The following is a 27,017-nucleotide window of genomic DNA, read 5'->3' on the forward strand; positions in this document are numbered from 1 at the left end:
TAAGGGTGGGTTTTTATACCTGAATCCCCTCCTCCCATTAGTCTCCCAATAGAAGCTTTCTCGTAAGTATCTCATCTTTATCAGTTGTAAGATTTTGTGAATATATAAAATAATAGTTCTTCTGATATTGATATTTTTGATATTCTGATATTCTTCAACCGGAGAACCTATACAAAACATATTGTGTGTGGTATACCTACACATGCAGCTGGCACATCTGTTTAGTATACTGGATGGTTAGTAATAAAATATGCACGGGCCACTTGCAAACTCTGATTAAAATATCTCCGCAAGCGCGCCACAAGCATAAATCGTTATCGAGAGGCCACAACCGATCTCCGATTCTTCCACTCCTCTTCTTCTCAGCGCGAACTTCGGCCGAAAAGAGAATTGAGAACAAAAACAAACAGCAAGAGGCAAGAAGAAGAACCCGACCCTCTCCATAGTCTGTGCGAGAGGGCAAGGTGTTGGCCATTTGCTGATTTTAGCCCGCTTCACTGATAGATTCGGCTCGAAGTGATGACGTCGGCCCTGCCGATCGGAGTGTGCGGCCCCGACGAGCAGAAGCGATAAAGCAAACTTGATAATTCCGAAACTTCTTGATAATTTGCTATTCCAAAATGCTGCCTGGCCCCAAGCTTATTGTGGCCGTCGCCACACACCAGATCACAGTCCAGCGCTCCGCCGTCTGCTTCAATGCTTATTGCGTTTGATTTTGGTGATCGGTGACGTCGTTGCACCTACTGCTGCCTCAAGGCGTATTCGACAGTGATGTAACAGTGATGCCCACATATACAAAGATTGGCTCATTACCATTACCGCCAGTGGCCCCGCGTGAGTATGTATCTGTCGGTGCGAGGGAGAGAGGCAGCTCCAACCAACCTGAATGCAGTACGCGAGCGACTGCTTCTATTTATAGGGCGTCCCCGTCCCCCCCACAACAATGTTTCCCCCCGAGTCAGTTGGAGCTGGCCGAAATGCAGCCACGGGGGAAACATAAACATAAAGTAGTATCTGTTAAACAGCTCGGAACACAGCTATTGCCTGACAATTTTCCGAAAACTTCTGTATTTTTGAGTATTCAATTCTTGTTAATTCCAGCTGCAAAGCCCTGCAAGAGATGGTGGTCGATCGAAACCAGATCGAGACGAACGAGGAGCAGCTGGGACAGTCCATACAGAAGCTGGAGAAGGAAAGCCTCGAGATGAAGCACCAGTACGTGTCATACGAAACCGATTTGCTTTCGCCGCTGTCACAGAAGGACTTGTCCATAGAAAATCTGCAGAAAACTCTCAACGAACTGTCCCGCGATGTTCTGCGTAACAGCCAGGAAGAGCAGATGCGCTCCATTTGCCCCGAGCTGGAGTCAAGCTGCGAGAGAATCTGCACCAAGTGTCTGGAGTTTGAACGCCTTCTGGCCGATGGCAAATCCAAGTGCACGGAGACAACCCAGCGTGAGTGCGATCAGCTGCAAGCGGACATCGTCGAGACCCGGAAAAAGCTGGAAGACGTTCAGTTGGCTTATACCCTGGCCATGTGCCAGTTTTCCGAAAAGTCGGTGGACTGCAAATGCTTCAGCTGTCCAATATCCACCGCTCGTGTGGACAATGTATTGCAGGAGAAGTACGATGGTCTGGAGCAGATGTGGCAGAGCCAGCAGAAGGTCATACAGAGCATGGCAGCAGACTATAATTTACACCAGAAGTACCAGAAGCTGCAACAAGAGTACGAGGATCTGCGACGAACGTCGAGTGCTTCTGAAGAGCAGGTCCTGCAGCTGGACGCTGACAACAACAGACTGCAGATTGAGATTGTCACTCTGAGGGAGCGAGTGGAGGAGGCGCAGCGTCTGATCTTGGAAGCTCCCAATACCGAGGCCCAGATAGATGCTCTAAAGGAAGAACTGGCGGGGGTGCAGACGATCTTTGGGCACATGAGTAGAGTGTATGACGAAATGTATAATCAACTTGGCGAAAGTGTACAGAAATGCGACGTCCTGCAAAACGAACGGAATGCACTGTGTACGGAAGTTAAGGAGCTTAACAAACGTTGCATGTCCATGGAGGTAAAGCAGGTGGAGCTCCAGTCAAGAGCCAGCCAGAAGCAGCTGCTCCTGGAAAGACAATTAGAGAAATTGTCAGACGACGTCCAACGCGTCGACCAGCTACAGGAAACCAATGCGAAGCTCGTCGTGCGCAGCACCAAGGCCGAAGACTCCCTGTCGGAGATGCAGGAGCGTTTGCTGCAGAACAATCGGGACATCGAGACTGTTGAAGAAGACCTAAAGAGTGCCAGAGATCGCATAGAGACTCTTGAACAAACTCTAAAGCGTGACAGAGATCGTATCAAGACTCTTGAAGCAACTCTGAAGAATGCCCGATATGCGGTAGATGCCATTGAACAAATAAAAACAGATGAACTGAACGCCCTTAAGCTGGAATATCTAGATAAAATAGAGAAACTAAGAAATAGTTTAACTATCAAGAACCGTCGTCTCGAAGAATGCGAGAAGCTGCGTGCGGAACTGGTAAGCGAAACTTTCGCTTCAATCGTCCTTAAGTAATCTCACAGATGCCTGTTTTTCAGATAAATACAAGTTATTTACAGAAAACGCAGTTCTCCGCGTTGCAAGCGAAGGTCGAAAATAATTCCCAACTAAAGGCTCAACTCCAATGCGTGCAGGCAGAACGTGATTCCTTCCGGGACGCTTTGGACCAGAAAAAACAAAGCCTCGCAGAAACCAATAGGAAATGTCGGAAAATGCGCCAGGAAATTGAGGAGAGTCAAAAACAAGTAGCTCAACTTATGGAAAAGAATGCAGTTTATGAGAAAAAATTGACTCTCGAAGAAGCCAATCAAAAACTAAACAACGAGTTGGGAGTAGTAAGAGAATATGCACTTTAATCTCTTTGAAATGAACGAATATATGTTTTTATTTTTTTCAGAAAACAAATACGGCTGAGCTTACAAGCGACACTGTGAAGAAAGTTGTGGAGAGTACGTCTACCACTCCTCCAGATCGCGTAGGCATTGGATAAACCCATTTAATATCTTGGACCTTATTCAAAGACTTCTTTCGTTTCCAGAAATCCACAAGAAGTGAGTCCGACCTGCGGAGGAATCGTCGAAGAGCCATCCACGATGAACGTCGCGCGCCGTACTTTAATGGAATGCTTTGAAATTCCTCACAATTTTTTGTGCTGACCATAAAGGCGTGTTCAGTTGAGTTTAATTAATTTATTGGGTTGCTTTTAAGTAATTTTTGATATATGTTTATTTATTTTTGTTTGTTATATAGTATAATAAATGCTAAAATAAATCTCCGACAGGTGCTCACGCATAAACGGAGGCAGGAGAGCAGTTGATGCAGCCCTGGTATCAAGTGGGTAAATTGACGATATGTAAGTGACTGTTTGCGTTATTTAGCGTATAGAAACTTCCATATGCAGGTTTTTTTAATTTTCGCTTACAAATCGTACTTACGTGTATCACTTATTCCAATAGATTGCATTTAAATCCTTTTCGCTCATTCACTTTCAAACAATTTCTATTTGGCGCGCACCACTTGCATCTAGTCGATAGTGCGACTTTCTTTTTCGTGGCGGGATTTTTCAGCACATCTATGTCCCTATTCGAATTTTTTGATTGACCATTTTCGCTAAAACATTTTTTTACGCAAAATCCAACAAAAGCAAGTATTAAGAATAAGCCAGTTAAGTAGAAAATTTATTAATCAATCGTATAAAACTATGTGGGCATGGCTAATTGTTCTATCAAGCTAATAATATTCGACGGAACATCAAAATTGAGCAATATGGTTTCCAATCCTTGACGAAGAACGATTAACCTATTATAAGCCAAGGGGTATTAAATTTTCCACCGAAAAAAGTGCAAATTTAATCATTTTATTCATGAATCCTCAAGAAGAATTTACAATCGTTAATATTTCCGCAGCTTACCTCAAGAAGTTGAACTATTTAAATAAAGGGGGCTTAAGAGGGCTAAGTACAGTTTTTCATCATACGAGACGCTATATTGCTTTAAGGACCCAAAATTGAGGCAAAAGTATTTAAAATACGCCAGTCAAATAGAAAATAAATTCATTAATAGGATAAAATTATGTGAGCAGGGCTACTAGCAGCTATTTAGCTATTAATATTACAGGGAATATAAAAATCGAAGAATATAGAACTTGAATTAGTCAGTGTATTTACGGTGTATTTTTAAATTAGACGGTTTTTTTGGTATATTTCTGAGGGTCGGACGGTATATTTTAACGATAAATCCGCGGTCACACTGCTGGAGTGTTGGAAAAGGCAGCATAGGTTTTGCTAAAGCAAAACAGAAAATTATAGCAAAAAATTAGCTAATTCGACGCAATCAGCCATGAACTCGGCAACAAAGGTAGGTGCAACGTAGTCATGTCGTCTGCCCCCACGTGAAACTCCAAATCTAACGCCCTGGGCGGCATTTGATTTGTGCGGGAAAGTGGCGGCACGGTGCCTCAAGTGTCATTCGTCTCCCTCCTTCGAGTGGGAAATTTGTTGTTCCATGACAGGGGCGGAGGGCGCGTATGTTTTGAATTTGCAAAGCACGTAAATGCCAACAACAACAGCTGCCGGCAGACGAGTTGCAATTACCCGCAGCTGCACCATGTTGCACCAAGTGAAACGACATTTTTATCCGCAGGTTGGGGAGATTTTCACGGCCGCCGGACAAGCTTTCAGCAGATTGGGCGACCTCACCATGCAACTGCATCCAAATGCCGAATCGCCGTCCGGGTAAGTGTGCTCTGAAGCCGGTTCCGAGTCTGTTTTCGATCGCCAGGCGCTAATCAAGGTGTTTTTGCATGTTCCCTCGCTATGTGGCGCCCAGTAAATGGACGGACGAGGAAATCGACATGTTGCACTCGTCGATTATGCGCTTCTCGGACGACCTTAGCAAAATCAGTCTTAGCATTAAGAACCGTACAGTGTAAGTGCTCATAGCGAGAGAACATGGCGATACTGGGGCCCAGCATACTAACAAAATGCTATCCCATCCCACACATCTTGCAGCTCTCAGATACGGCAAGCCCTGAAGAAGAAGGCCTTCGAGGACGCCGGCATCCCTGCCAAGCAAGTCCCTGTCCAACAGGTGCATCACGTCATTCAAACAGTCCCCCAGCTGCCCGTCATCCAGCAGCAGCAACTGACGACAGCGCCCCAGCTCCAGCAGTCCCATCAGCACCAACCTCAAGTATTTAAGACACAGACTGTACAGCAACTACCCCTACAGCAGCACCAGCATCAGCATCAGCCGCAGAACTCGAACATGGCTGCCAGTATCCAGCATGTGCAGCTGGTGACGCAACCCAAGCAGATCCTCCTACAGCAGCATCAGCAGCAACTGCCGCAGACAACAACGACGACGGTGACCATCAAGCAGTTCCAGCAAATGCAGCAGCAAAAGGCGGCTGCTCTGGCGGCGGCCGCGGCAGCAGCAGCGGCAGCCAACACGCCGACAATCACGGAGAATATCATTATACAGCAGCCCACGTCGACAACGGCGGCGGCGCAACAGCCCCAGTCGCATGTGCATCCGGTCCACTCGGTGGCAACGTCCGCCTCAACGCAGATAGTCGTGCCGTCGTCGGTCACCACAGTATTGTCGTCGAGCACGGGGGCGGTGGGCCCGGTGGCCATTGCCGACGATGTGGTTAGTACAACGTCCACCCCCTCCACATCAGCCAGCACGGGCCTCAAGTGCGGGCCGGACGTGTCGATGACTCTGAATCGAATCAATGTGCAGGAGAACGAGGTCGATGTCGAGGAATGCCTGCCGGCGGAGGTGGTCAAGCTGGATTTTGTCAGCGAAGAAGTTGCAGGGTGAAGGCTCCTGCCGGCCTTCATCCTCCGAACGTCCCCCGAACAAGTTGAGGATTTCTATTACTAGATAAGAGACCGAAGCAGCTGCAGAATGAATCCCGAATCGCGACAAATCTAGATCGAAACGAAACTCTTTAACAAACGGTACGACCTACCGCCCCCTAGCCTAAGCCTAAAATGTTAAGTGTTGTCATATTTGATATACCTTGAAGTCATCCTTAAGAAAACAAACTGAATTGTGTACAGACAGATCCGTCAGCGAGTAAGAAACGAGCAGTTACCGCTGTCTATTCCCACGTCTCTTGTTTGGTTTGGCTTTGGTCCGGACACAAGGCATAGTAGATATTAATACTGAAACGAGGAATGCTGCACCTAGATTTAACACAAAATGCAAGACACAATAGTGCAAAGTACATAGCGATTGTATAAGATGATGAGTGAATAAACGAGCATTATTTTAAGACTTGGTTTATTTAGATAAGGGATTCAGAATTACTTGAATGACAGTGGAAATCGCTTATAAACCAAATGAAAGTCGGGCAAACAAATTAAGAGCGCTAAGAGAAGTCTCTTATAAGAATTCAATGGATATTCCCTAATGGAGTTTAAACAGATTCTTTGTTTATTCATTCATCCTTCTTCAGTTGGAACATAGTCATTCGCTTCTGTTTCCTTCTCCCATGTAAAGGATACATCCCAACGGGCGATCAATCTTAAGATGGAACATTGTATGGGTCCTTTAAGGTTCAAATCAACAAAGATGGGAGATTGATTGATATGTGTGTGTGTCCATAGATTTTGTGAACAAAGTACAGTCGCACCCAGGATACTCCTCCTTCTACCCTACCATTTGTACAGCCAGCTTCTGTAAAGGAAAATACTGCTGGCCGGCACAACCCAATTTATTTTATTGACTTCTTATAAACAACTAAAAAACGTATGGAACCAATGTTTAAACAATCAGATACAAGTGGTACCTCATTATATGCACTAAAAATCCATATAAGTATTGGCTTAATCGGGTAATAATGGTTGAACTCTAATGATTAAATTGACTTCTTTTCCATTAGATTTCAGTTAAGCTCGGCAGGTAGAAACCTAAATTTTTTAATAAATGAAAATTAATTTCTAATGATACGAGTATTAAAGTTAAATTATCTATAACCTATTTTGAAACAAAAAAGTAGTTTGTTTTGATTTACAAACATTCTTGAATTAAAATTCGAAATTACCGCCTGACCATTTTATGTTTTAGTTTGTATACATACCTTTTCATAATTTGCCTTGCTTAAGCATTCACATGTCAACGTCATGATCGTTTCAGACGCACTTCACATACGTTTTCTACCGTTGGCAAAATCCAATTTGTAAAGATCCGCATACTCTGGGGAGTTGGAAAACAAAGGAAATGTTTGTCATGGCAGGATCCAATGAAAATTTTGATCTGTTTTTTGGTAGGCACTTATAATCCAGATATTCTGAAAATATCGATTTGTGATATAATCGTCGACAAAAATATCGCACTGAAAATATCGTATCAATAACAAAAATATTTCAATATATCGATATAGTATCAACAATCCTAACAACAACAACAGCTCCTGAATTAGATATTATTATTAAGGAAATATGAGGCTAAGGCTCTTGCTGGCTGTGTTCGTCTGCTTTGCTGATGCATACAGGCCGGTTGTGATACTCCACGGAATCCTGTCGGGCGCGGATTCAATGGACTTTTTGGTGCGGGAAATCGAAGAGGTTCGTGATTGATTTCCCCTTTGTTATTGTTTACGCTCAATGACAAGTTCAAAGTCGAAGCAAAAAACGTAATAGAATTGTTTTTCCTTAATCCGTAGCTCCATCGGGGCACAATCGTCTACAACTGCGACAAATTCAGCGGGTGGTACAGCCTGGAGAATGCCTGGCGGCAGGTCGAGCAGATTCGGGATTATTTGAGCGATGTTGGTAAAAAGCACCCGGAAGGAATCAATGTGTTGGGTGAGTCTACAGAAAGTGGAGAGAGTCTAGAGTCTAGAGAGGATTACTCAATCAATCGATATTTATTACAGGCTACTCCCAGGGCGGACTCTTGGCCCGTGCGGCCATCCAAAGTCTGCCCGATCACAATGTAAAGACCTTCATTTCCCTATCTTCGCCTCAAGCGGGTCAATACGGAAGTGAGTCTCCGTTGAATGTACAATCAACAAAAAGCTAAATGTTATGTTTTTATGTTTTGTATGGTTTTCCAGCCAGCTTCCTGCATCTGATATTTCCGGATCTGGCGGCGAAGACCGCTTTTGAGCTATTCTACACAACGGTAGGGCAGCACACATCGGTGGGCGGGTACTGGAACGACCCGCATAAACAGTCACTGTATTTGAAATACAGCGAATTCCTGCCGCTGATCAACAATGAGAAGCAGTCCTCCAACTCCACCTCCTTCAAAATGGGCATGGTGCGTCTCAGCAAGCTGGTCATGGTCGGCGGCCCCAACGACGATGTGATAACGCCCTGGCAATCCAGGTAAGGAATCAAGATACACTCTGAATCTTAATAAACATTCTTGCTTTTTATTAGCCACTTTGCCTACTACGACGAGGACTTGGACGTGATTCCGTTCAACAAGCGGAAGCTCTTCACTGACGACTTGATCGGCACTAGGACGCTCCAAGAGGCCGGGAAACTTATCATCATAGTCAAACCCCATGTCCATCATTTGGCATGGCACACCAACAGAGCCGTAATACATCAAGTTATCTTGCCATACCTGGACTGATCGATCTGATGAGAACTACCTGGACTAAAGCGAAGACCAAAGGGCTGTGATCGGAATGGCGGGCGCACTCATTCATCAACAAGCAATAATGTGAAATTGCCATTACACTCTGGCATACAGGGCACACAATGATCTTTCATAGACAATTTAGCATTAGGTGATTTACAAAGATTTACATTAATCCAAACGCGGAAGATTTATACAAATTTATTAAATATTTATACAGTTACATAATTATGTATCAATAAACATGACGATTTATAAATAGGGTGAAAGTGTATGTTTTTGCAAATGATAAGAGTTTTAATATATAGCAGCTCGAATTCGCGCGCAATCCAGAGGTTTTTAGCTCTAACGATAGTGTCATCGATACATGATATCGATATTGTCTATTGCGAAATTCAGCGGTATAAATTGTTTGCAATTTTTTGTATCAAGCGCGGTTAAAATATAGCAATGGCAGATAGCAGTGCCGCGGAACAGGATGCCGACAATGTCATCCGCATTATGGTGGCCACCGATAACCACTTGGGCTACGGCGAGAAGGACGCCGTACGCGGCGAGGACAGTTTCACCGCCTTCGAGGAGATTCTGGAGCTGGCCGTGGCGGAGGATGTGGACATGATATTGCTGGGTGGAGACTTGTTCCACGATGCAGTGCCCAGTCAGAATGCCATGCACAAGTGAGTACATATCCAGACACTGACGATGAACAAGTACAAACAGTCTGGGGCTCCACAGGTGCATCGAGCTATTGCGTCGCTATACGTTCGGGGATAAGCCGGTGTCCTTGGAGATACTCAGCGACCAGTCACTGTGCTTCTACAATGCCGTCAACCAGTCGGTGAACTACGAGGATCCCAATCTGAACATTGCCATTCCAGTCTTCTCCATTCACGGCAATCACGATGATCCGAGCGGCTTCGGACGACTCAGTTCGTTGGATCTGCTGAGCACGTCCGGTCTGGTGAACTACTTTGGCCGGTGGACGGACCTTACCAAGCTCGAGATTAGCCCGATTCTTATCCGCAAGGGCGAGAGCCAGCTAGCGCTTTATGGCCTGAGCCACATCCATGACGGTCGCCTAGCGCGTCTCTTCAAGGACTTCAAGGTGACTATCGAGTGTCCCGGCAACAGCGGTAATGGCGGTGGCGGTGATGGCGAAGCCGAGCAGGAGGACTGGTTCCACCTGATGGTCGTTCATCAGAATCGCGCAGATCGGGGACCCAAGAACTACTTGCCAGAGGATCTGCTGCCGGACTTTCTGCACTTGGTGATCTGGGGGCACGAGCACGACTGCCGCATTGAGCCAGAGTCGAATGCGAAGAAAGGCTTCTACGTGTCCCAGCCGGGCTCATCGGTGCCCACCTCCCTGTCGGAAGGCGAGGCCAAAAAGAAGCACGTCGGCCTGCTGGAGATCTACAAGACCAAGTTCAAGCTGAAGGAGCTGCCGTTGCAGTCGGTGCGTCCGTTTGTCTACGATTCAATTGTACTGCCCGACAAGGCCGAAGAGCTGCGCCTGAACGAGGGCGACACTTCTACAAAAGTGTACAAATTCTCCCAGGAGCGTGTGGAGTCTATGATCGAAAAGGCCAAGGCCCAGCTCACGGGTCATCCGAAGCAGCCGCATCTACCCTTGATACGGTTGCGCCTGCTCTACACCGATGAGTCCTGCATGTTCAACACTATTCGTTTTAGCCAGATGTTCAGCACGCGAGTGGCGAACCCCCAGGATGTGGTGCAGTTCAGCAAGCTGGTGAAGCGCACCAAGGGCGAAACCGTCAAACTGGACAAGGAGGCCATGAGGCGCGCCCTGGTAGGTCGACTTAGCTCTATTCGGATCTCTAAAACATACATTTTGTTGCGTGTTTCAGGAGGCGGAGAATGCCACTCGCGTGGAGGAATTGGTGGATCGCTATTTCGACGAGGCCAAAACCAAGAAGCCACTGAAGCTGCTCCACTCTAAGGCACTGGCAGAGATGACATATCGCCTGGTAGAACGTCGGGACGCCAATGCGGCCGAAAATATTGTCAAGTCAGTAGGAAATTATCAAGAGATCCGTGTCTCTGTTTAAAAGTTCATGCGGAATAATCTTTCTCTCAGATTCTATAAGGAAAAGGCAGTGGAACATTTGATGGAGTCAATGCCCAACGACGAGAACATCGATGATGGGCTCCAGTGCTTCAGAGAACGCCACAAGCACGATGATCTGCTCAAAATGCTAGATGCTCGTGGCGTCCGGCCGAAGGATGAGAGCTCTGTTTTTGCAACGAAAGATGAAGCCAACTCATCCACAGCAACAACCACTGGCCGGGGACGTGCTGCTCGAGGTCGCGGAGCAGCCCGTGGTCGTGCTGCTGCAACGAGTGCTGCCACGCGAGCCAAGCCCCAGTTAGACGTGTCCATGAATAATACAGTGAGCTACAATTTTGTCCTTAATTATTGGAATTGAACTTATAGTAAAATACACACCTTCCATTTCCTGAACAGCGCTCCTCGAGCAGGCAGCAGACTCTACTGACTAGCATCCGAGCTGCTTCCAAAGGCCCAAGCTACGTGATATCCGATGATTCAGATTGATTCACATTCCTGAGGGCTTCAATGGATTCACATTCCTCAGGGCTTCAATTGATTCACATTCCTCAGTGCTCTGAGCCTTTATATTTGTATGAAGCTACTGTTTTCTTTTATAATTTTCAGCCTAATACGTGTACTACTAGAATGCTTCTAATGTAATCCTCGAGGGAGAGAATTAAAGCGACAGGTGTGCCATACGATTGTCATTTTTTTGGTAAAAAAGATCTCTAGACGTCAAAGTACAGAATCTTGGCTACCAAAATGACAGTCAAAGCTTCTTCAATATTTATCCCAATTAGATTTAATATCCATCTGTTAAGAACCGAATGACTCTGATGAAAGATCAATCTTCTTGTGGTTCAACTCAATATTTTTTGTTTATTATTTAAGATCAATGGTCAGGGCTCTAGAGGGCTCTCTGCCTAATAACTGGGTTCCTCCGCTGAGGGCACGTCGCTGCTCCAACTGTAAAATAGATTATCCTAAAACTTAAGATCTACTATAAGGTTAGGGCCAGCTTTTCCAGGCTGTTTGCCAGGCGCGGTTCGGTTTGGATCTTTGGTAGTTTAGCTGCTTCAAGACTCCGCTGCCATGAGCGAAGATTTCTCCAAACATCCGCGGGAGCGAGGACTCGTTACTGCATCTGCGACTCGTAGTAGTAGCGATATGGATCCACCGAAGAGCTGCCACCGGCTGCGGTCACACCCATGCCGGCGTTCGTTTTGGACACGGGTCGAATGACGTAGGTGTTGCGCCTGCAAGCAGACCGATTATCTGGCTGGAATCTTCTCCAGAATAGAACAGATGGCGCCGACTTACCTATTGTGTTCGCCTGCATGGACCTGGAAGCTCGTCTCTTCGCTGTGGTCGTGCGAGAAGAGCTTCTTCAGGGCTATGATGCCGGCTATGGTCAGGGCCACCTTGCTGATCACTAGCGCCTTGCCAGCGATCGCCGCCAGGGCCTTGAGGCCCAGCGGACCGGCGATACCCATGGCCGTAAGCAAGGCGGCAATCACATACTTGATGTGGCCACCATCCTTGTGTTTCTTCTTCTTATCATGGCCGCGTCCCACCGCCATGCCCGACTCCTTGCCCATGCCCATGTCCATGTCCAGCTTCAGCGTGTGGGTCCGCAGCAGCTTGTCGGCTTTGGCGAGCAGAGCGCGGTCTATGGGGGAGAGGCTGCCAAACTGCCGGGCATCCGTGAGGGAGCCCAGGATGCTCTCGGTGTCGGTCTGGTTCTGCTTCTCCAGCACCAGGCCATCCATGATCTTAATGGATTCCTGGTCGAGGGCGCGCGACAGCGCGTGCAGCGCCTTCTGCTTGAGGCAGCCAATGAAGTCGTTCTTGTCCTGACAATCATCGTACACTCGTCGCACCAGACTCATCTCCGGACCGAGTCCCAGTCCCAGGCTCCAATCGCTGTTGCTGGCGGTGGTAGGTGCCGCCTCTACGATGCTGTGCCGCCGTCGTCGTTGGGTAGCAGCCGCCGTGGAGGACGCGATGCACGCTAGGATCATCAGCCACTCGAACCGCTTCATTGTGTGTGTGTGTGTGTGTGGGTGTGTGTGTGTGTGTATCCTAATGATAATCCTATAGACCGATGCTTATCAACAGAGTGATGCTGCCAGTCGCCAGCAATCTTGGGATGCTACTGCAGCGAAATCGCTGGTCCGCCGATGCTTTTATAAATTGCGATCAGGCCGAAGTCGAAGCCGGCGGCACTCAAACGGAAAGAATTGGCGTGCCCCAATGGGATGCAGACGTATGTATCTTCTGCTTGGACCTGCCCACCCAGATCAAGCTCCTAGCAGCAATTAACATTATCCATATTTTGTTATGCGTTCGACTGGGTCTTTTTGGTAATCAGCCTCCGTGCCTCTGACATGTTTTCGTTACTCACCCACGGATGGATGCCCATCCATGTTCAGATCTCTCGCGATCGACGGGCTACCAGAAAGTGTGTACTTTTCGATTTCTATACGGCAGATGTGTATCTGGCATTCAGTTCTCTCCACAGGGGGTATGATTACTTATTCATCGGCAAAGCATTCAATCATCGCTTGGGGAAATCGCAGTGGAGGATGGAAAACGGAGTTTATTTTACACGCTGGGGATGGGGAGATTACTATCTTCAGATGCTCCAGAATGCCGAAGAAAACTTTCAATAAAACTAAGTAATTATCAAAATATATCGAATAAAGATAATAATTAGGAATATATAAGAAATGGAGCTCAAGTATTCGGCTATCTTATAGTCTCGAACAAGTTTCGGTTTGTACAACAGTAGAACAACCCCACAGTTCTTTGTAGTATTCAATGACCTTCTTCAAAAAGAGATTGAACGAGTCGAAATGGTTATTATTGGATGAATGTTCGGACAGATCTTCGGAGGCCAGTGTTATGTACTCAGTGGCCCCCGGGAGGCAACAACCGCTCCGAATAACCAATGCATCTTTATGATGCGTGCAACAAAGTGATTAAGAGCACGACGACTGCTGCTGCTGCTGCCTGGGCCTGGACTGTGGATCGTGGATGGTGGTGTCCATTGGTGCTGGCATAACAGAGTGCTCGTGTGAGAATGGATGTTGCCCGCAAATTGGCTATCATAAATTGCATCTGCCAGGGGCCTGGGGCCTGGGGCCTTGGCTGGGGGATTTCATGTCGATGCCGTCAGGTGATCGCTGCACATTTGGCTCAGTGGCCCAGTGGGTGAAATTGAGTTGGATACAGTTAAGAAAATTTTCTTTTCGCTCGCCGCCTGCGCATCCACTGTGAAAATCAACGCCCCCCACACCCCTCCACACTCCACCGCTCCACTCCGGAGCCTGCGAAAGCGCACCCAGCAGCTGGTGACAGTTGGATCGCAGTGAAAAGTGTTTGCGGAGACACTTTCCTACGTCCGCCATAGTTGGCTGGCTAATCTTCAATCCGAACTATTTGTCTCTGAAGACAGACGGCGAAAGTGTCTCAGAAATTGGTGATGAGGGAAACAAAATGGGTCCACGGGTGGTTTCAAATGCGATCTGCGTGTCTAAAAGCAATGCCCTCCCCCCCAAGACTATTTCCAGGCTTTGAATATTCTGCTTGGAATTTTCTTTGAGTAATCAGAATCTACATAGATCTTCCATATAGCCAGTGTGCTCTGAAACCATAGCCGTCTTTCCTTTTGGTGGTTTCCGTTTCAGCGAGTAGGACGGGATGATAGTTTTCGATTGAAATTCGCTTTGAGTACCTTGGAGCTGGTAAACATGGTCAGTTTTCCACCCCATAAAAGTGCTTGTGTCCTCTCGATAGTGTCTAGGGTGAGTCCCATTAGTAGATATGTTTTAAAGAAATTCTAAAATGTATTTTTCTGTTGAGTAGCCATAAGACCCGTGCTTCCAGACGACAAGTGTCCCTGGGTGGAGGTTCTGGAAGCCTTTGGTACTTCTTAAACAAATCTAGAACCTTCTGCAAAGTCCAAAGTAGTTGGCGGAGTTGTCAAGGAGCAGATAAAGAAAGGATATTGGGATTTTTATTCCACATACTTTTATAGAAATTTAAATTAATATAAAATAATATTATCAAAACAAAATTCGGGGCATATTAAGACTTGGAGTATAACGACTTAATCCATGTCCGAATCTAGACCGTTGATTTTTTTTCCTGAACCGTTTGTACATATATTGTTTGAAGTTTCCGTTTGAATAATTATACAACTATTTTCCCGACATAATATCAATAATGCAAAGACATGTGTCTTCCTCTCAAACGCCATGTCATATAGGACAATATATAGTACTCGCATCTACACACGTGTGGGGGTATCTACGAGTGTATATAGGGGGGGATATACAGATGAATGTGTACATCTTTATACGTGGACACACAGGCGTATGAGTGCCAGGCACACAAAACCTCTGCTCAAGAGGGCGTAAATAATTTAATACATCAAGAAAATTGGAAATGAAAGTTTCTTTTGTTTTGGTTTGCTTTGGCCGCAGATAACTTTTAGTTTCGATGCTCGCAGATAGCAGAGATGTTCCGGGTCGACCCGGGCCAGGCCGGACAGACAGCCAGTCGGCCAGCCGGCAATTGTGCGATTTATTTGCACATTTTGCCAGCCCGAAACTCCAGAGTCCTGCCGGATTCCTGGATACACGTACGTTTTGGGGCGCTTCGAGCCACACGGCTCTTATCGTCAATAATCATCATATGCTCAAATTTTTGGTCGCTTAATTGGAAAATTGTTGTTGTTTTTGTGATACGCCTGAGCGATTGGGTGATTGGACGGCCGGATGATTGGTTTAGCCCGAAAGTGCCGTTTGATTGATGACCTCTGGATGGCTGTCTGTCTGGCTGTCTGTCTCCTCCGCAGAGTGGAGACTTCTACATTGTTCTGCGGCATTGTAGTGATAATATTTACCCAGCCCAGACCAGCCCAGAGCCCAGCCCAGACCTTGATTGGCATGACATCGAAGTGGTCTGTGGTCGGCCCAAGGACCCAAGGGCGGTTCTCGAGCGCGATTGCGCAAAGCAGGTTCCAGCTTCGAGGGTGGAATATCAGTTCATATTTCGTCATATTTCATAACCCTCACTGCCGCCCCACTGTGGCTGTTGTGGGCGTGGGTAGACCTCATCCAAAATGGCGATGCGGGGGATGGATGCACGGGCCCTGGCACTGGCACTCTTTGAAGTTTTAGTTGAATTGGCAAATGACAGCAAGGGATTGGGTTTGGCCCTCCATCACACGCCCCCTTCGCCGCCTTTGAGTGTGCACAATGTTGGAAAATGTTATATCAAAAGAAGTCGGAAACCACAAAGAAAATCTCAGCGGCAAATTTTCGGCTACATCAAATCATTGAGTCCTCCATGCGCCCGTATCTGTACCACCGCCCTGTGTGCACCTGCACCCTGCTGCTGCTGCTGCTCCGGATCCCTCTGCACTGCCCTTGAGGGGTAGACAAAGACAGTCCCGTGCCAGCGGGACCGCCGCAGACGACTCTACTACCTCCTCCTCCTGCTCCTGCTCTGTGCCCCATCTCCATCTCCATCTCTGACTCCCTGTCTCCGTCTCTGTCTCTGGCGGCTGCGGTTCGTTCCGCTTGCTGCCAACTTTCAACTACTTCCAAAAGTTTTCACATTTTAAATTTGTTGGCTTGTTGCTGGTGCTCAGATTTTTTTCACCCTGTCATCCAGGACTAATCCTCTTCTTCTTGGGATGTTCTTTGTTTTTCTTTGCTCCTGTTCTTGAGTGCAGGTCAGAGTTTCATAGGGAAAGCTTCCAGGGTGCCATCCCACCTATGCCATTGTCTTGTGCGGAGCTTCAGTGTAACTGATTTTCTACAGGTCCACTGGAAGAATGGTTCATATATTTATCAGGGTTATGCCATAGCCCTTTTATAAACATGGATTGGATCGCAAAATGGTATATATTTTGGGCTTGGATCGCTTCACGGTTTGTTTTTTGTATCAAATATGCCATAAATATTCTATTCTTTAATTTAAAAGATTTTAAAATTGATTGAGTATTAATTTTAGTCTGTTAATGATTTGAGGCTCTAGAATATTTACTTATATTTCAAAATATAGTCCTATAAATATTTATATGTTTGCACATTGGTTTTTAATAATTCATAAATATTTATTTGTATTTATTAATTTAATTTAATATATAATTTAATTTTAATATAATTTATAATTAAATTTTTTTAATTTATTTATAATTTAATATTAATCTAAATTTTCTATTAATTTTTTTTGGGTTTTATTTATAAGTATTTTAGTATATTTTATAATTATTTCGAGTAAATTTTTACGATTTTTTATTTCGAGTGTATTAAATATGGTGAAAATCCAGTGCCCGAGCGCTCGTCTGTGCACAAATGCAACTATCTATGTATTTTGTATTCATACATACAATACCTGATGTACATATTTGAATGGCACGACAGATTTCTAGAAATCTTTCGTTTTGGGACGCTGCTTGCCTGCACCTTGGACGCCACTCAAATGATGGCCAAATATGGGCTAGCACTTGCCACAAGCTGCGGTTGCTCCTCAAATTTGCTTGCACTACATATTTTAGAGTTTGCCTTAAGTAAGGGGTTGCCGTGGAGGGAATCGAGCTCGATTTCCTACAAAAAAAGGAGGTTTTTTGTGTATATAATTTTGCATTGTTGAAGGTTTGTATGATCCAAGAAAAGTCTTACCAAAACAGGAACTCCAGGACTAGCTCTAGATGAATCTTGATAGAACACACCATCATTCGGGCATCTCTGCGAGTACTGGTACATCTCATAAGCTCCGTCCCCACCACCTCCAGGAAATCTCCCTCCCACCTTGGGTGCTGCCTGGATGTCGATGTCTCCTTTGTTCGCTTCGTGCAGTTTTCCCCCTTCATCGTTATCGATTCCGAGGCGAGTTGAGCTGGAAAAATGTTTTCGTTTTAGCTCTCCCCCACCCCCCTCCCTGTTCTCCTTTGGTGGGCGTGCCAATGGGGGCGTTGTGTGGGGGGGTAGAAAAATAAATTGTTGCAAATACAAACAGAAATATAATTTTTGTTGCTTGGAATACATAGAGCCACATATTTATGGCATGCCAGCACGTACGCGATATATTGCAACCCAATCGTCGGGCAGGAAGGCAGGACGGCAGGACGGCAGGACGTAGCAGGAGCTATGGGATCCTGGTGGAGGCGAGCGGTTTTATTTATTTGGTAAACTTCGTTTATATCGCCCACAACCGACCGGCACAAGGGGAAACGATGGCTAGAAAAGCGACGCCATGTTGAATGCGTCGAATGGTGGGTGGCACGCTGGGGTGGCTGCTTCACCGTCGCTGGCACCATCATAAAAGCAAAGAACCCCACCAGGCTGGGAACAGGGATCGGGGCACCCTCCATGTACTTCGTGTTTGTTATGCTTGTCAAGCATTTTGCGCGGGGCTGTCTAACGATATTTCGATTTTGATATCTTTGGGTGTTATCGTTAAATGTCTGTCTGAGGGTCGGTTCGCGTCGGTCTATGGGGGTAGAGGACACTTGTATACAATGTGCCATGTTGATTATGGTCTCATTTTTGGTATTTACTTTTCATTTCATTTCATCCCATGAAACGGGGGACTTGCCTTCTCCTTCCTGTCCTTGTCCTATCGTTTGGTCATAATCGATGCAGCCCTGTACATGGTCATGTGCGAGACTTTTAAATTAGCCCTCAAATGTGTCAAGAGTCCAGCATCATTATTCCACGAAACCCCAGACCCACGAGACCCTTGTCCACGTCCAGTCTCCGACCAGCTCCAAATTATGCCGTTTTTTGACATGGGTCGCTCGGTCGTTCCCTGCCTTCATATGTCATAATTATAGCTGCTCCATCTCGGCTCTGATCTTGGCTAATTGCGCCTACGGCTGACCAAGTCTAGACGAAAAGTGTCGGCTCTGAAATGCACCTCTCGACAGTTGGCACTTGAAGGTACATCCGACATAGTTTAAATAATTTTTGGCTCACACATAATTATGTATTATGAAAGCAGTTTTTGGAGAGTCAAAGCAAAAGTTTTGATTGGGGATTTGGGAAGATGGAAGAGGCAGATTTGACAGTGACTCTGTGAGTTCTTTGGGGGGGGTATATAACCAGTAAAGGGGTGATCTAAAGGTTCTTTAAAGAGCGAATAGGGAAAAGCGAACTACTGTACAGATACTCCAAAGGCATTCCCCATTAGATATACAAAATTGTAGTTGCTTTTGGCTGCAAAGCGGATCCCAGATGCAGATGGAGAGCAGCCCAAAGCTGAACGTGTGGCAGGGTCCCAGGGTCCAGAGCAGGGTCCCATTAAGCAGCAGCCGCGAGATAAACTCCTCTCTTGCGAAGGAGCAGCACGCGATGGCTGGGCTGGGTGTGATTTATGGGGCTTTTAGGATATTTTATTAAAATGCATATTCGTTGCTCGGATGTCACTGGCGGCCGTCGTTGAATGTTTATGATTTTCATAAGCTCAGCGGCCATTGGCTACCATGCAGAATGGAGGCTGGAGCTTGGAGACGTTGTTCTTGTTCGGCGGCAATGTTGTATGTCATAAATTGTCACCACTCCGACTGCAGTGCAGCGGTTCGGGGCACTAGTGTCAGGTGAAGATATTGTATCTGATCGCTGCCACGGTTGCGGGTCATAAACAAGTGAGGAGTTCCTCCACTCGACTCGAAGCGACTTCTTTTTAGGCTTTAATTAAAGCAGTTTGCTTGTCTTCATTTCTGTATCTTTTGCTTGGCGGAGAGGCCAGAGATACATCTGTGACGTTGGTTGGGGCTTAGTGCGGGGATTCGTTTATCGGTTTATTTAAATTTTCTTTTGAATGAAAAGAGCGAGGGATTGGCTTGTGTTTATGCCCATAATCAGGGCGCATGGAATCCCGTTAAGTCGCGTCATAAGGCGGTGCGCCATTTTCGCTTATCTTCTTACGGCCCCGCCCATCGCCCACCGCCCATGGCACTGAGGCTGGGTTTTATTGTTGCCTCTGAGAAATTGGATTCGTATCGGAAACGCACACACACACACACACATGTAATACAGTTTATGGCAACTCATATCTGAAAGACATATACAGATGTATAGTATATATATATATGTATACCAGAGGAGGCCGCCATTTTGTGTAAAGGCAGAAGACGAAGCTCGAAGAAAAATGATAATAAAATAACACAAATATGGCAGAGGGAAATGCTCGTTATGTGAGGATTTGCCTCGGCTTTGCCAGCTCCTTCTCTGGGCTTTTATTTTTATTTTATGTATTTGCCACATAAGCAGCTTAAGTGGCAGCACACCCTGAGAGAGAGGGAGAGGGGCAGATGCCACCCATTTACATATGTATATATGTCTGTATGTGTGTGTGTGTGTGGGGCATATCAAAAGCAAAAGGATCAGGGCATAAGGCCGACGTCGCCGCATGTGCCATAATTTGCAGAAAAGTGCCAGAACAGCCACCCACCCAACCGCATGGCACCACCGAAAAATCGTACCCCAAGCCACTCCCCACCCCCCCAAGGCTGGCATTAAAATGCCTTTCGAACAAGGATAACATTTTGCTTTCTTTCTGCCAGGCTTTGCCTTTGCCTCGTTTCGTTTCGTTTTCCATTCCCCATTTTCCATGGGAGGGGGGGTGGCTGGGCGATGGTGTGCTGGTTGCATGGGGCTATTTGGGGGGGGAGAAATGGGTGCATGCCATAAAAACAATAGCGCACATAAATTTTGCACAAATATATAAAGTATGTATGCAAAAAGGCATAAAACGTACGAAAAGGGGAGCCAGGATGTGCAGGGAAATGAGCCAGGGGGAGCACACACACACACACACACATGGCATCCTGTATATCGTGTATCGTAAAACATAAAGAAGGAGAAGCAGAAGAAACGGAATGAAATATTTGCAATTTACGTTGGTTTTTTTTTCTCTTCTCTCTTTTTCTTTCAGTTGTGTTCTCGTTTCATTTTCGCTGTGATTTGGTCGGAATTTTAACGAGCCCCAAAATGGGTGCGAACTTGTTAAGGGGGCCACTGGGCAGAGGGTATCCGGGGGTCGTTAGAGGCCACAGGCCAGGCGGGATATGCATTTGTGGCATGCGATTCGATTTGTGCTGTATTCAGTCCTTTTTTTCAGAATAAGCTCCTTTCAAAACCTAAAGGCAAATGAAAAGATTGGGCACAAAATATTGTATAATATTTATTCTATGGAAATTGTTATGGAATGCCGTGGAAGACAGTTGGGAATTCTGTTTCCTGATATTTTGAATCCAAAGTAAAACCACGGGATCTGCTAGAAAAAAGTCCTCGAAAAAGGGAACTCCAACTTCAGCTCCGTCTCGGGTTCGGGCTCGATCCCGCCATTGTTGTTGCTGTCCGCATCCAGCTCCTTGGCAAGGAGATTCTCCCGCTCCTTGTCCTTGTCCTTGTCCCTGTCCCTATCGCCGCCGGCTGAGCCGTTCCTGGTGCCTGTGCCGCCCCGATAATTGATGCGATTGCGAAATATTGAACACATTATCCTCGCTCGATCGGAAGCGTTCCACCTCCTGATCACGATTGCTGCCGCGATTTCTAGCGCTGCTCATGGACTGGACCCTGCGGAAGATACAAGAGAGAAGAGAGAGAGGGGAGGAGAGGCAAATTTACGCACATATTCCCGCCCGATAATATATGGAGTGCGATATATAGTTGGGGGGGCCAGGGAGGGGCACTGGGAGTGGGAGGGGGAGTCTCGCGCCAGACTTTATGATAAATCTTTTTTTGAATATATGAATAGCGCTGTGTGGCGCAATTTTAGGCGTTCGTTGAATAAATGAACGACGGAGGGTGAAGGGAGGGGGTAGGAGGGCGGAGGGAGTGGGGAGTGGGGTTAGTCGCGTATAACTTAATATCAGCCTCTGCTCCGATTTATACATCTATATCTGGATATCGCGGTTTTCGGTTTCGGACTATCCGCGGATCTTGTGCCGGATTCCCGGCCCGGCCCGGCCCCAAACAGTTTTGCATGGCGTAAGATTGGCGTAAGACCGGGGTAATTTATTGATTTATTACTCGGAATCACTCAGCATATCTTTTGGTCTATCTGGTGTATCTATTCTATCTGGTACATCTGGGCTCATTGAATTTGCCACAAATCTTTCCCAATTATTCCGGTCACAGCTAATTTATCTGATCAGATATCGGCCACCGGTATAACCCCCAGTCAAAGGGAGCCCCCAACCACCGGATTAACTGAAAATATCGAGAGTGATATCTGTGGTTCCATGGTTCGATATCGATGGTGGCATAGCACGGGTTCTTTTCTAGGGTCTTAGTTCGAGTTTCAATAAATACATATCTCTAAGATATAATTTTCACTTGCTTATTAAAACTTATAAAATATCTTAAACAAGAAAGAACAGACGAACGAACCAAACGAGATAACGAAGAAGTGCGTGTGAGCAAGTCGCTACTGTGGCACTGGATCAGCTGGTGAAGGTGTGTAAGTCCGCCCTATATAAAACGAAACACCTTCCCTATTTTGTACTTGTGAAACCTAGAGCACATAGCAACCGAGAAACATACATATTCCACACATCCTATCCTGAAATACAGCAAATTTTCAGTCGTCTGGAGACATTCAGAGACACACAGGTAAGTAAATAAATATCTATTAACACTTTCGAAGCAGAAGCAAACGTCGGAATGGCCAAAAGCAAGAACTACAAAAAGAAGAAGCCAGTTGCCGAGCCCGGCGCGGCCGCCGAGGCCCTGAAGAGCGACCAGGTGCCCGAGCCGGAGCGGGGACAAGGAGACGGACCCCGTGTCCAGGGCCTCAAGCGCGGCACTGTGGGCCGCCTGGGCGAGGTGGCTGTGAACTACCTGCAGGTGAATCTGGACAGGATGCCGGCGGTGGCATACCACTACGATGTGAAGTTCGTGCCGGAGCTGCCGAAGAAGTTCTACCGGCTGGCGTTCGACAAGTTCCGCGTGGAGTATTTGGGAGGTGCGGTGGCGGCCTTCGATGGTCGGGCCTCCTGCTACTCCGTGGAGAAGCTCAACTGCCGGTCCCAGGGCGCGGAGGTAACCGTCAGCGATCCGTACGGCAGGAAGCTGAAGTACGCCGTGGCGATTATGGAGACCGCGGACCCGGAGGTGGACCTGAACTCCCTGCGCACCTACATGCGCGACAGGATATACGAGAAGCCCATGCGGGCGCTGCAGTGCCTGGAGGTGGTGCTGGCCGCGCCGTGCCACAACAAGGCGGTGCGCTCGGGGCGGAGTTTCTACCAGCTATCCGAGCCGGGGAAGGTCCACAGCCTGGAGAACGGGGAGGAGGTGCTGTTCGGGCTGTTCCAGGCGCTGGTGCTCGGCGATCGGCCGTTCGTGAACGTGGACATAACGCACAAGTGCTTCCACCTGGCGATGCCGGTCGTCGAGTACCTGGAGCGCTTCCAGACGAAGAGCAAGATCACAGCCCAGACGAACCTCGAGAGCAGGCGCTCGGATATCGATGCGCACCTCAAGGGCATCTCGGTGGCCTACGAGCCGCCGAAGTCCTTTCTCAGCGCCACGAGGGTCTACAAGGTCAATGCGCTGACCCAGTACCCGGCCAGCAGGCAGGCGTTCAACTGTGATGGGACGAAGGTGACGGTAGCGGCCTACTTCAAGAGTCGCGGCCACGCTCTGCGGTTCCCCAACCTCCTCTGCCTGCACGTCGGATCGCCGCAGATGTCCGTCTATCTGCCCATTGAGCTGTGCCGCATCGAGGAGAAGCAGGCTCTGAACGTGAGTCCACCTCCACCCACCCCACTCCATGCTCCACGCTCCCTGCTCTGATTGCTCCCTTTGCAGCGGAAGGACTCCAAGGTGCAGTCGGCGGGCATCGTGGACATTGCAGCCACCTCGACGAACGCGCGCAAGGTCAAGATCCTGGAGCTGCTGCGGCACTTTGACTACAACGCGGACCCCACCATCTCGCGGTTCGGCTTTCGCCTCAACACGGACTTCATCGTGGTGCAGACGCGCGTCCTCGACCCCCCCCTGATCCAGTACCGGAACAAGGCCTCGGCCAGTGTGAGGAACGGCTTGTGGCACATCGACAGGTCGCAGTTCTTCGACTCGAGGCCGAAGGCCCACAAGTGGGCCATCCTCCACCCAGGCCTGAACTACAACAAGATTCGGGACTTCGAGCAGTTTGTGAGTGGGGAGTGCCCTCCCGAGAGGATCTCTGTTACGATTCCCCCTCCTTGCAGGTCCTTAGCCACAGTGGGCGTGTCAACATGTCCCTGGCCCCCAAGGCGGAGATACGGACGTACACGGACGCCAAGAGCCTGGACCCAAGCTTCAAGGAGTTCAAGGCGGGTCAATACGACCTGGTGCTGGTGGTGATCCCGAATTCCGGGAACTTCTACGACAAGCTCAAGCAGAAGGCGGAGCTGGAGTACGGAATCCTGACGCAGTGCATCAAGCAGGCGACCGTCGAGCGGAGGTGCAACGGGCAGGTGGTGGGGAACCTGCTGCTGAAGATGAACTCCAAGCTGAACGGCATCAACCACACGCTGAAGGCCGACACGGCCGCGCTGCCCAAGAACGTGATGTTCGTGGGGGCCGACGTCACGCACCCCTCGCCGGAGCAGCGGGAGATTCCCAGTGTCGTGGGCGTGGCCGCGTCCCACGACGCCTTCGGGGCGTCCTACAACATGCAGTACCGCCTGCAGCGCGGGGCCCTCGAGGAGATCGAGGACATGGAGTCCATCCTGACCGAGCATCTGCACGTCTACCGCAGGTACCGCCAGTGCTATCCGGAGCACATCATGTACTACCGCGACGGGGTCAGCGACGGCCAGTTCCCGAAGATCAGGAACGAGGAGCTGCGAGGGATGTCCGTGGCCTGTGCCAAGGTGAGTGGAGCACCCCTTCCCCTGCTCCCCTCTGATGATCCCAGACCCTTCTCTCCACAGATTGGAATCAAGCCGAAAATCTGCTGCATTATAGTCGTCAAACGGCACCACACGCGCTTCTTCCCGAGCGGCTGCCCCTCGGAGTCCAACAAGTTCAACAACGTGGAGCCGGGGACCGTCGTGGACCGCACCATAGTGCATCCCAACGAGGTGCAGTGGTTCATGGTCAGCCACCAGTCCATCAAGGGCACGGCCAGGCCCACTCGCTACAACGTGATCGCGAACACGGGCCGCCTGGACATCGACCTCCTCCAGCAGATGACCCACAACCTGTGCCACCTGTTTCCCCGCTGCAACCGGGCCGTCTCCTACCCGGCCCCGGCCTACCTGGCCCACCTGGCCGCCGCTCGCGGACGCGTGTACCTCACTGGCACCACGACCTTCGCCTCCCCCCAACAGGAGTACAAGAAGCGGTTGATCGACCCGGCCCTGTCCAGCAGGAACCCCATGTACTTTGTTTAGTTTCGTTTGATTTCCATTTTAAATTATTCGTTGTCAGAAATGTTGAAATTATATTTTATAATGCCAGATTTTAGTTGAAATTGATATACCAAAAAACAAAACTATTTTCAATTAGAGCACAAATATTATGCTTATTAATTTAAGGTGTGGCACAAGAGGGCGGAGGTTCGTGTGGACAGACTAAACAAGAGAGAAACAGATCAGCAGCACTGCGGATTGCCTCACCCTTTCAAGGAACTTCACTTGGATCGAGAGCACGCATTCCTTTTCGATTCTCTTCTTCACTTTTGCATCATGGAGTGGGAAAGGGACAAAACTTGACGAATTTTCAAACACGTACACCCACACACATATGTAGCTGGAACTCACGTGATCAAACGAAAAAAAACGAGGTAAGGAAGCAATAAAACATTTTAGATTTTGGCACATACAAAAAATGAATTTATACAAAAATAATATGTTTCGCTACATTTTACCTAAAAATATCACACATTGCCGCCCTTTTCCTTCGTCGAGCTGCATTTTTGCTGCCATTTTACCTTTTCTACACCCCCACCCTTGATCAAAAACTTTTTTGTTGCTTTAAAACGCATTTTCTTGCACTAAACAACCTTTTTTGCACACCAAACTTCACTACACACCTGCGCGACATTTTTCCCGTCGAATTTTCCACCATTTTCCCGATTTTCACGAACTTAAACGCGGATCTGACTTGCAAACGCACGTCGAGCGGGACAAAAACGAAAGTGAGAGCACTCTATATGCGCTCATTCTATGCTCTCCTTCTCCTCTTCCAATTTGCTCTCACTCCAACGCGCTCTCGAGTACTTTTGCTTATGCTTAACTCTACCCCTTGTCTTCAAACTCTGCTACTGCAAAGCTCTCTTTCAATCAATTAAATAATTTTAGTGAGAGATATCAAATAATTTGTTTATATTAGCTAATTTCATTATGCGCTGCACCTTCACCTCGCACTGTAACTCTCCCTCCAGTCACTCCATCTCACTCCCACTCCCACACTCATTTGATCTCTATTTGCAGTATTATACAAGGTGGTCCGAGAGTCCGAGAGTAGCATCGTGCTCTCATTTTTGTCTTATGTTGCTCAAAGCGTCAAAGCGGTGTCAAAGCGAAAGAGAGTTAGCATACCACCTTGTAAAATTTCATCACGAGCAAAAGTTGGTGAAGTGTGCGTGGGAGTGAGAACAATTATGAAGTGGAGAGGGAGAGCATAGAATGAACGCATTTGCAGCGCTTTCATTAAAAATGTTTCACCGGCCAAAGCGTTTGTAAATCAGATCCGCGTTTTAATTCGGAAAAATTGCGAAAATGATGGAAAATTCGACGGGAAAAATGTCGCGCAGGTGTGTGAAGTGATGTTTAGTGTAGTGATGCAGTGTTTATATAAAAAAGTATGTTTTAGCGCACAAGAGGCAAAAGGCGGCATAAATGCAGCTCGACGAAGGAAAAGGGCGGCAGTTTGTTTTCTATATGTGAGATATACATACATACATACATACGTGAAGAAAATCATATTAATTTTGCATAATTCCTTTTTTTTATGTGGCAAATCTAAAATGTGTTATTTTCCCGTTGTCTCCCGTTTTTTTCGTTTCGTTTTCGCAAAAGTAGCTGAAGGGTGCGTGGGAGAGAGAGCAAATAGGAAGAGGAGCAGGAGACCAAAGAAAGAACGCATAGAGCGCTCTCACTTAAAAATTTTTCCCGCTCGAAGCGTGCGTTCGTAAGTGAGCTCCGCGTTTTAATTCGTGAAAATCCGGAAAATGGTGAAAAATCCAACGGGAAAAATGCCGCGCAGGTGTGTTGTGATGTGTGGTGTACAAGAAAAGTGTTATAATGCCAGAAAATGTGTTTTATTGCAAGAAAATGTGTTCGATC

General features: G+C 47.4%; 6 protein-coding genes and 1 long non-coding RNA gene across 12 annotated transcripts; 5 read left to right on the forward strand and 2 right to left on the reverse strand.

The window, feature by feature from the left end:
* Nucleotides 1–351: 351 nt before the first annotated feature.
* LOC6903041 (myosin-6-like) lies at nucleotides 352–3,391 on the forward strand. Of its 3 annotated transcripts, XM_033380341.1 has the most exons (6): nucleotides 352–1,007; nucleotides 1,102–2,527; nucleotides 2,587–2,883; nucleotides 2,946–3,023; nucleotides 3,087–3,221; nucleotides 3,330–3,391. In XM_033380341.1, exons 1-5 carry the CDS (start codon nucleotides 841–843, stop codon nucleotides 3,177–3,179), a joined length of 2,061 nt encoding a protein of 686 aa, XP_033236232.1. In that variant the 5' UTR covers nucleotides 352–840; the 3' UTR covers nucleotides 3,180–3,221; nucleotides 3,330–3,391. The 3 variants fall into 3 exon arrangements, with proteins under 3 accessions (XP_033236232.1, XP_015036216.2, XP_002132765.3); XM_015180730.2 differs by lacking the exon at nucleotides 3,330–3,391 and having other exon boundaries at nucleotides 352–838; nucleotides 3,087–3,265; XM_002132729.3 differs by lacking the exon at nucleotides 3,330–3,391 and having other exon boundaries at nucleotides 352–834; nucleotides 3,087–3,265.
* LOC6903042 (regulatory protein zeste) lies at nucleotides 3,383–6,328 on the forward strand. 4 transcript variants are annotated; one of them, XM_015180732.2, is made up of 4 exons: nucleotides 3,383–3,401; nucleotides 4,690–4,781; nucleotides 4,876–4,974; nucleotides 5,058–6,328. In XM_015180732.2, the coding sequence occupies exons 2-4, from the start codon at nucleotides 4,747–4,749 to the stop codon at nucleotides 5,869–5,871; spliced, it is 948 nt and encodes a 315-aa protein (XP_015036218.2). In that variant the 5' UTR covers nucleotides 3,383–3,401; nucleotides 4,690–4,746; the 3' UTR covers nucleotides 5,872–6,328. The 4 variants fall into 4 exon arrangements, with proteins under 4 accessions (XP_015036218.2, XP_033236233.1, XP_002132766.3 ...); XM_002132730.3 differs by lacking the exon at nucleotides 3,383–3,401 and adding an exon at nucleotides 4,262–4,404; XM_033380342.1 differs by lacking the exon at nucleotides 4,876–4,974 and having other exon boundaries at nucleotides 3,384–3,401.
* Nucleotides 6,329–6,366: 38 nt separating this feature from the next.
* LOC117184117 (uncharacterized) lies at nucleotides 6,367–7,404 on the reverse strand. The gene is made up of 3 exons (XR_004469324.1): nucleotides 7,136–7,404; nucleotides 6,845–6,965; nucleotides 6,367–6,732 (listed from the first exon to the last, which is right to left on the reverse strand). It is a non-coding gene; the product is annotated as an uncharacterized lncRNA (long non-coding RNA).
* A 13-nt stretch (nucleotides 7,405–7,417) lies between these two features.
* On the forward strand, nucleotides 7,418–8,840 carry Ppt2 (palmitoyl-protein thioesterase 2). Its single transcript, XM_001356766.4, has 5 exons — nucleotides 7,418–7,622; nucleotides 7,721–7,862; nucleotides 7,934–8,041; nucleotides 8,114–8,387; nucleotides 8,442–8,840. Exons 1-5 carry the CDS (start codon nucleotides 7,497–7,499, stop codon nucleotides 8,638–8,640), a joined length of 849 nt encoding a protein of 282 aa, XP_001356802.1. The 5' UTR covers nucleotides 7,418–7,496; the 3' UTR covers nucleotides 8,641–8,840.
* A 193-nt stretch (nucleotides 8,841–9,033) lies between these two features.
* mre11 (double strand break repair nuclease mre11) lies at nucleotides 9,034–11,559 on the forward strand. Its single transcript, XM_001356767.4, has 5 exons — nucleotides 9,034–9,323; nucleotides 9,382–10,456; nucleotides 10,515–10,675; nucleotides 10,745–11,057; nucleotides 11,132–11,559. Exons 1-5 carry the CDS (start codon nucleotides 9,097–9,099, stop codon nucleotides 11,219–11,221), a joined length of 1,866 nt encoding a protein of 621 aa, XP_001356803.3. The 5' UTR covers nucleotides 9,034–9,096; the 3' UTR covers nucleotides 11,222–11,559.
* A 17-nt stretch (nucleotides 11,560–11,576) lies between these two features.
* On the reverse strand, nucleotides 11,577–13,293 carry Osi21 (Osiris 21). The gene is made up of 2 exons (XM_001356768.4): nucleotides 12,038–13,293; nucleotides 11,577–11,973 (listed from the first exon to the last, which is right to left on the reverse strand). The coding sequence occupies exons 1-2, from the start codon at nucleotides 12,757–12,759 to the stop codon at nucleotides 11,853–11,855; spliced, it is 843 nt and encodes a 280-aa protein (XP_001356804.1). The 5' UTR covers nucleotides 12,760–13,293; the 3' UTR covers nucleotides 11,577–11,852.
* An 8,981-nt stretch (nucleotides 13,294–22,274) lies between these two features.
* On the forward strand, nucleotides 22,275–25,190 carry LOC6903043 (protein argonaute-2). The gene is made up of 4 exons (XM_002132731.3): nucleotides 22,275–23,484; nucleotides 23,551–23,895; nucleotides 23,952–24,599; nucleotides 24,660–25,190. Exons 1-4 carry the CDS (start codon nucleotides 22,402–22,404, stop codon nucleotides 25,119–25,121), a joined length of 2,538 nt encoding a protein of 845 aa, XP_002132767.2. The 5' UTR covers nucleotides 22,275–22,401; the 3' UTR covers nucleotides 25,122–25,190.
* Nucleotides 25,191–27,017: the final 1,827 nt, after the last annotated feature.

The sequence above is a fragment of the Drosophila pseudoobscura genome, chromosome 4 (genome assembly GCF_009870125.1).
Source record: "Drosophila pseudoobscura strain MV-25-SWS-2005 chromosome 4, UCI_Dpse_MV25, whole genome shotgun sequence".
NCBI classification, from domain to species: Eukaryota; Metazoa; Arthropoda; class Insecta; order Diptera; family Drosophilidae; genus Drosophila; species Drosophila pseudoobscura.

What these genes read in the sequence shown, in the direction of transcription:
- LOC6903041 (XM_033380341.1), top strand. Translation starts at nt 841, where the DNA reads ATGTATCTGTCGGTGCGAGGGAGAGAGGCAGCTCCAACCAACCTGAAT. An exon ending in AGAAGCTGCGTGCGGAACTG is followed by an intron (nt 2,528 to 2,586) that starts GTAAGCGAAACT and finishes CCTGTTTTTCAG; the next exon opens with ATAAATACAAGTTATTTACA. An exon ending in TAAACAACGAGTTGGGAGTA is followed by an intron (nt 2,884 to 2,945) that starts GTAAGAGAATAT and finishes TATTTTTTTCAG; the next exon opens with AAAACAAATACGGCTGAGCT.
- LOC6903042 (XM_002132730.3), top strand. An exon ending in AATGCCGAATCGCCGTCCGG is followed by an intron (nt 4,782 to 4,875) that starts GTAAGTGTGCTC and finishes TGTGGCGCCCAG; the next exon opens with TAAATGGACGGACGAGGAAA. An exon ending in AGCATTAAGAACCGTACAGT is followed by an intron (nt 4,975 to 5,057) that starts GTAAGTGCTCAT and finishes CACATCTTGCAG; the next exon opens with CTCTCAGATACGGCAAGCCC.
- Ppt2 (XM_001356766.4), top strand. Translation starts at nt 7,497, where the DNA reads ATGAGGCTAAGGCTCTTGCTGGCTGTGTTCGTCTGCTTTGCTGATGCA. An exon ending in TGGTGCGGGAAATCGAAGAG is followed by an intron (nt 7,623 to 7,720) that starts GTTCGTGATTGA and finishes CTTAATCCGTAG; the next exon opens with CTCCATCGGGGCACAATCGT. An exon ending in ATAACGCCCTGGCAATCCAG is followed by an intron (nt 8,388 to 8,441) that starts GTAAGGAATCAA and finishes GCTTTTTATTAG; the next exon opens with CCACTTTGCCTACTACGACG.
- mre11 (XM_001356767.4), top strand. Translation starts at nt 9,097, where the DNA reads ATGGCAGATAGCAGTGCCGCGGAACAGGATGCCGACAATGTCATCCGC. An exon ending in AGTCAGAATGCCATGCACAA is followed by an intron (nt 9,324 to 9,381) that starts GTGAGTACATAT and finishes GGGGCTCCACAG; the next exon opens with GTGCATCGAGCTATTGCGTC. An exon ending in AGGCCATGAGGCGCGCCCTG is followed by an intron (nt 10,457 to 10,514) that starts GTAGGTCGACTT and finishes TGCGTGTTTCAG; the next exon opens with GAGGCGGAGAATGCCACTCG.
- Osi21 (XM_001356768.4), bottom strand. Translation starts at nt 12,759, where the DNA reads ATGAAGCGGTTCGAGTGGCTGATGATCCTAGCGTGCATCGCGTCCTCC. An exon ending in CATGCAGGCGAACACAATAG is followed by an intron (nt 11,974 to 12,037) that starts GTAAGTCGGCGC and finishes GTCTGCTTGCAG; the next exon opens with GCGCAACACCTACGTCATTC.
- LOC6903043 (XM_002132731.3), top strand. Translation starts at nt 22,402, where the DNA reads ATGGCCAAAAGCAAGAACTACAAAAAGAAGAAGCCAGTTGCCGAGCCC. An exon ending in AGGAGAAGCAGGCTCTGAAC is followed by an intron (nt 23,485 to 23,550) that starts GTGAGTCCACCT and finishes CTCCCTTTGCAG; the next exon opens with CGGAAGGACTCCAAGGTGCA. An exon ending in TTCGGGACTTCGAGCAGTTT is followed by an intron (nt 23,896 to 23,951) that starts GTGAGTGGGGAG and finishes CCCTCCTTGCAG; the next exon opens with GTCCTTAGCCACAGTGGGCG.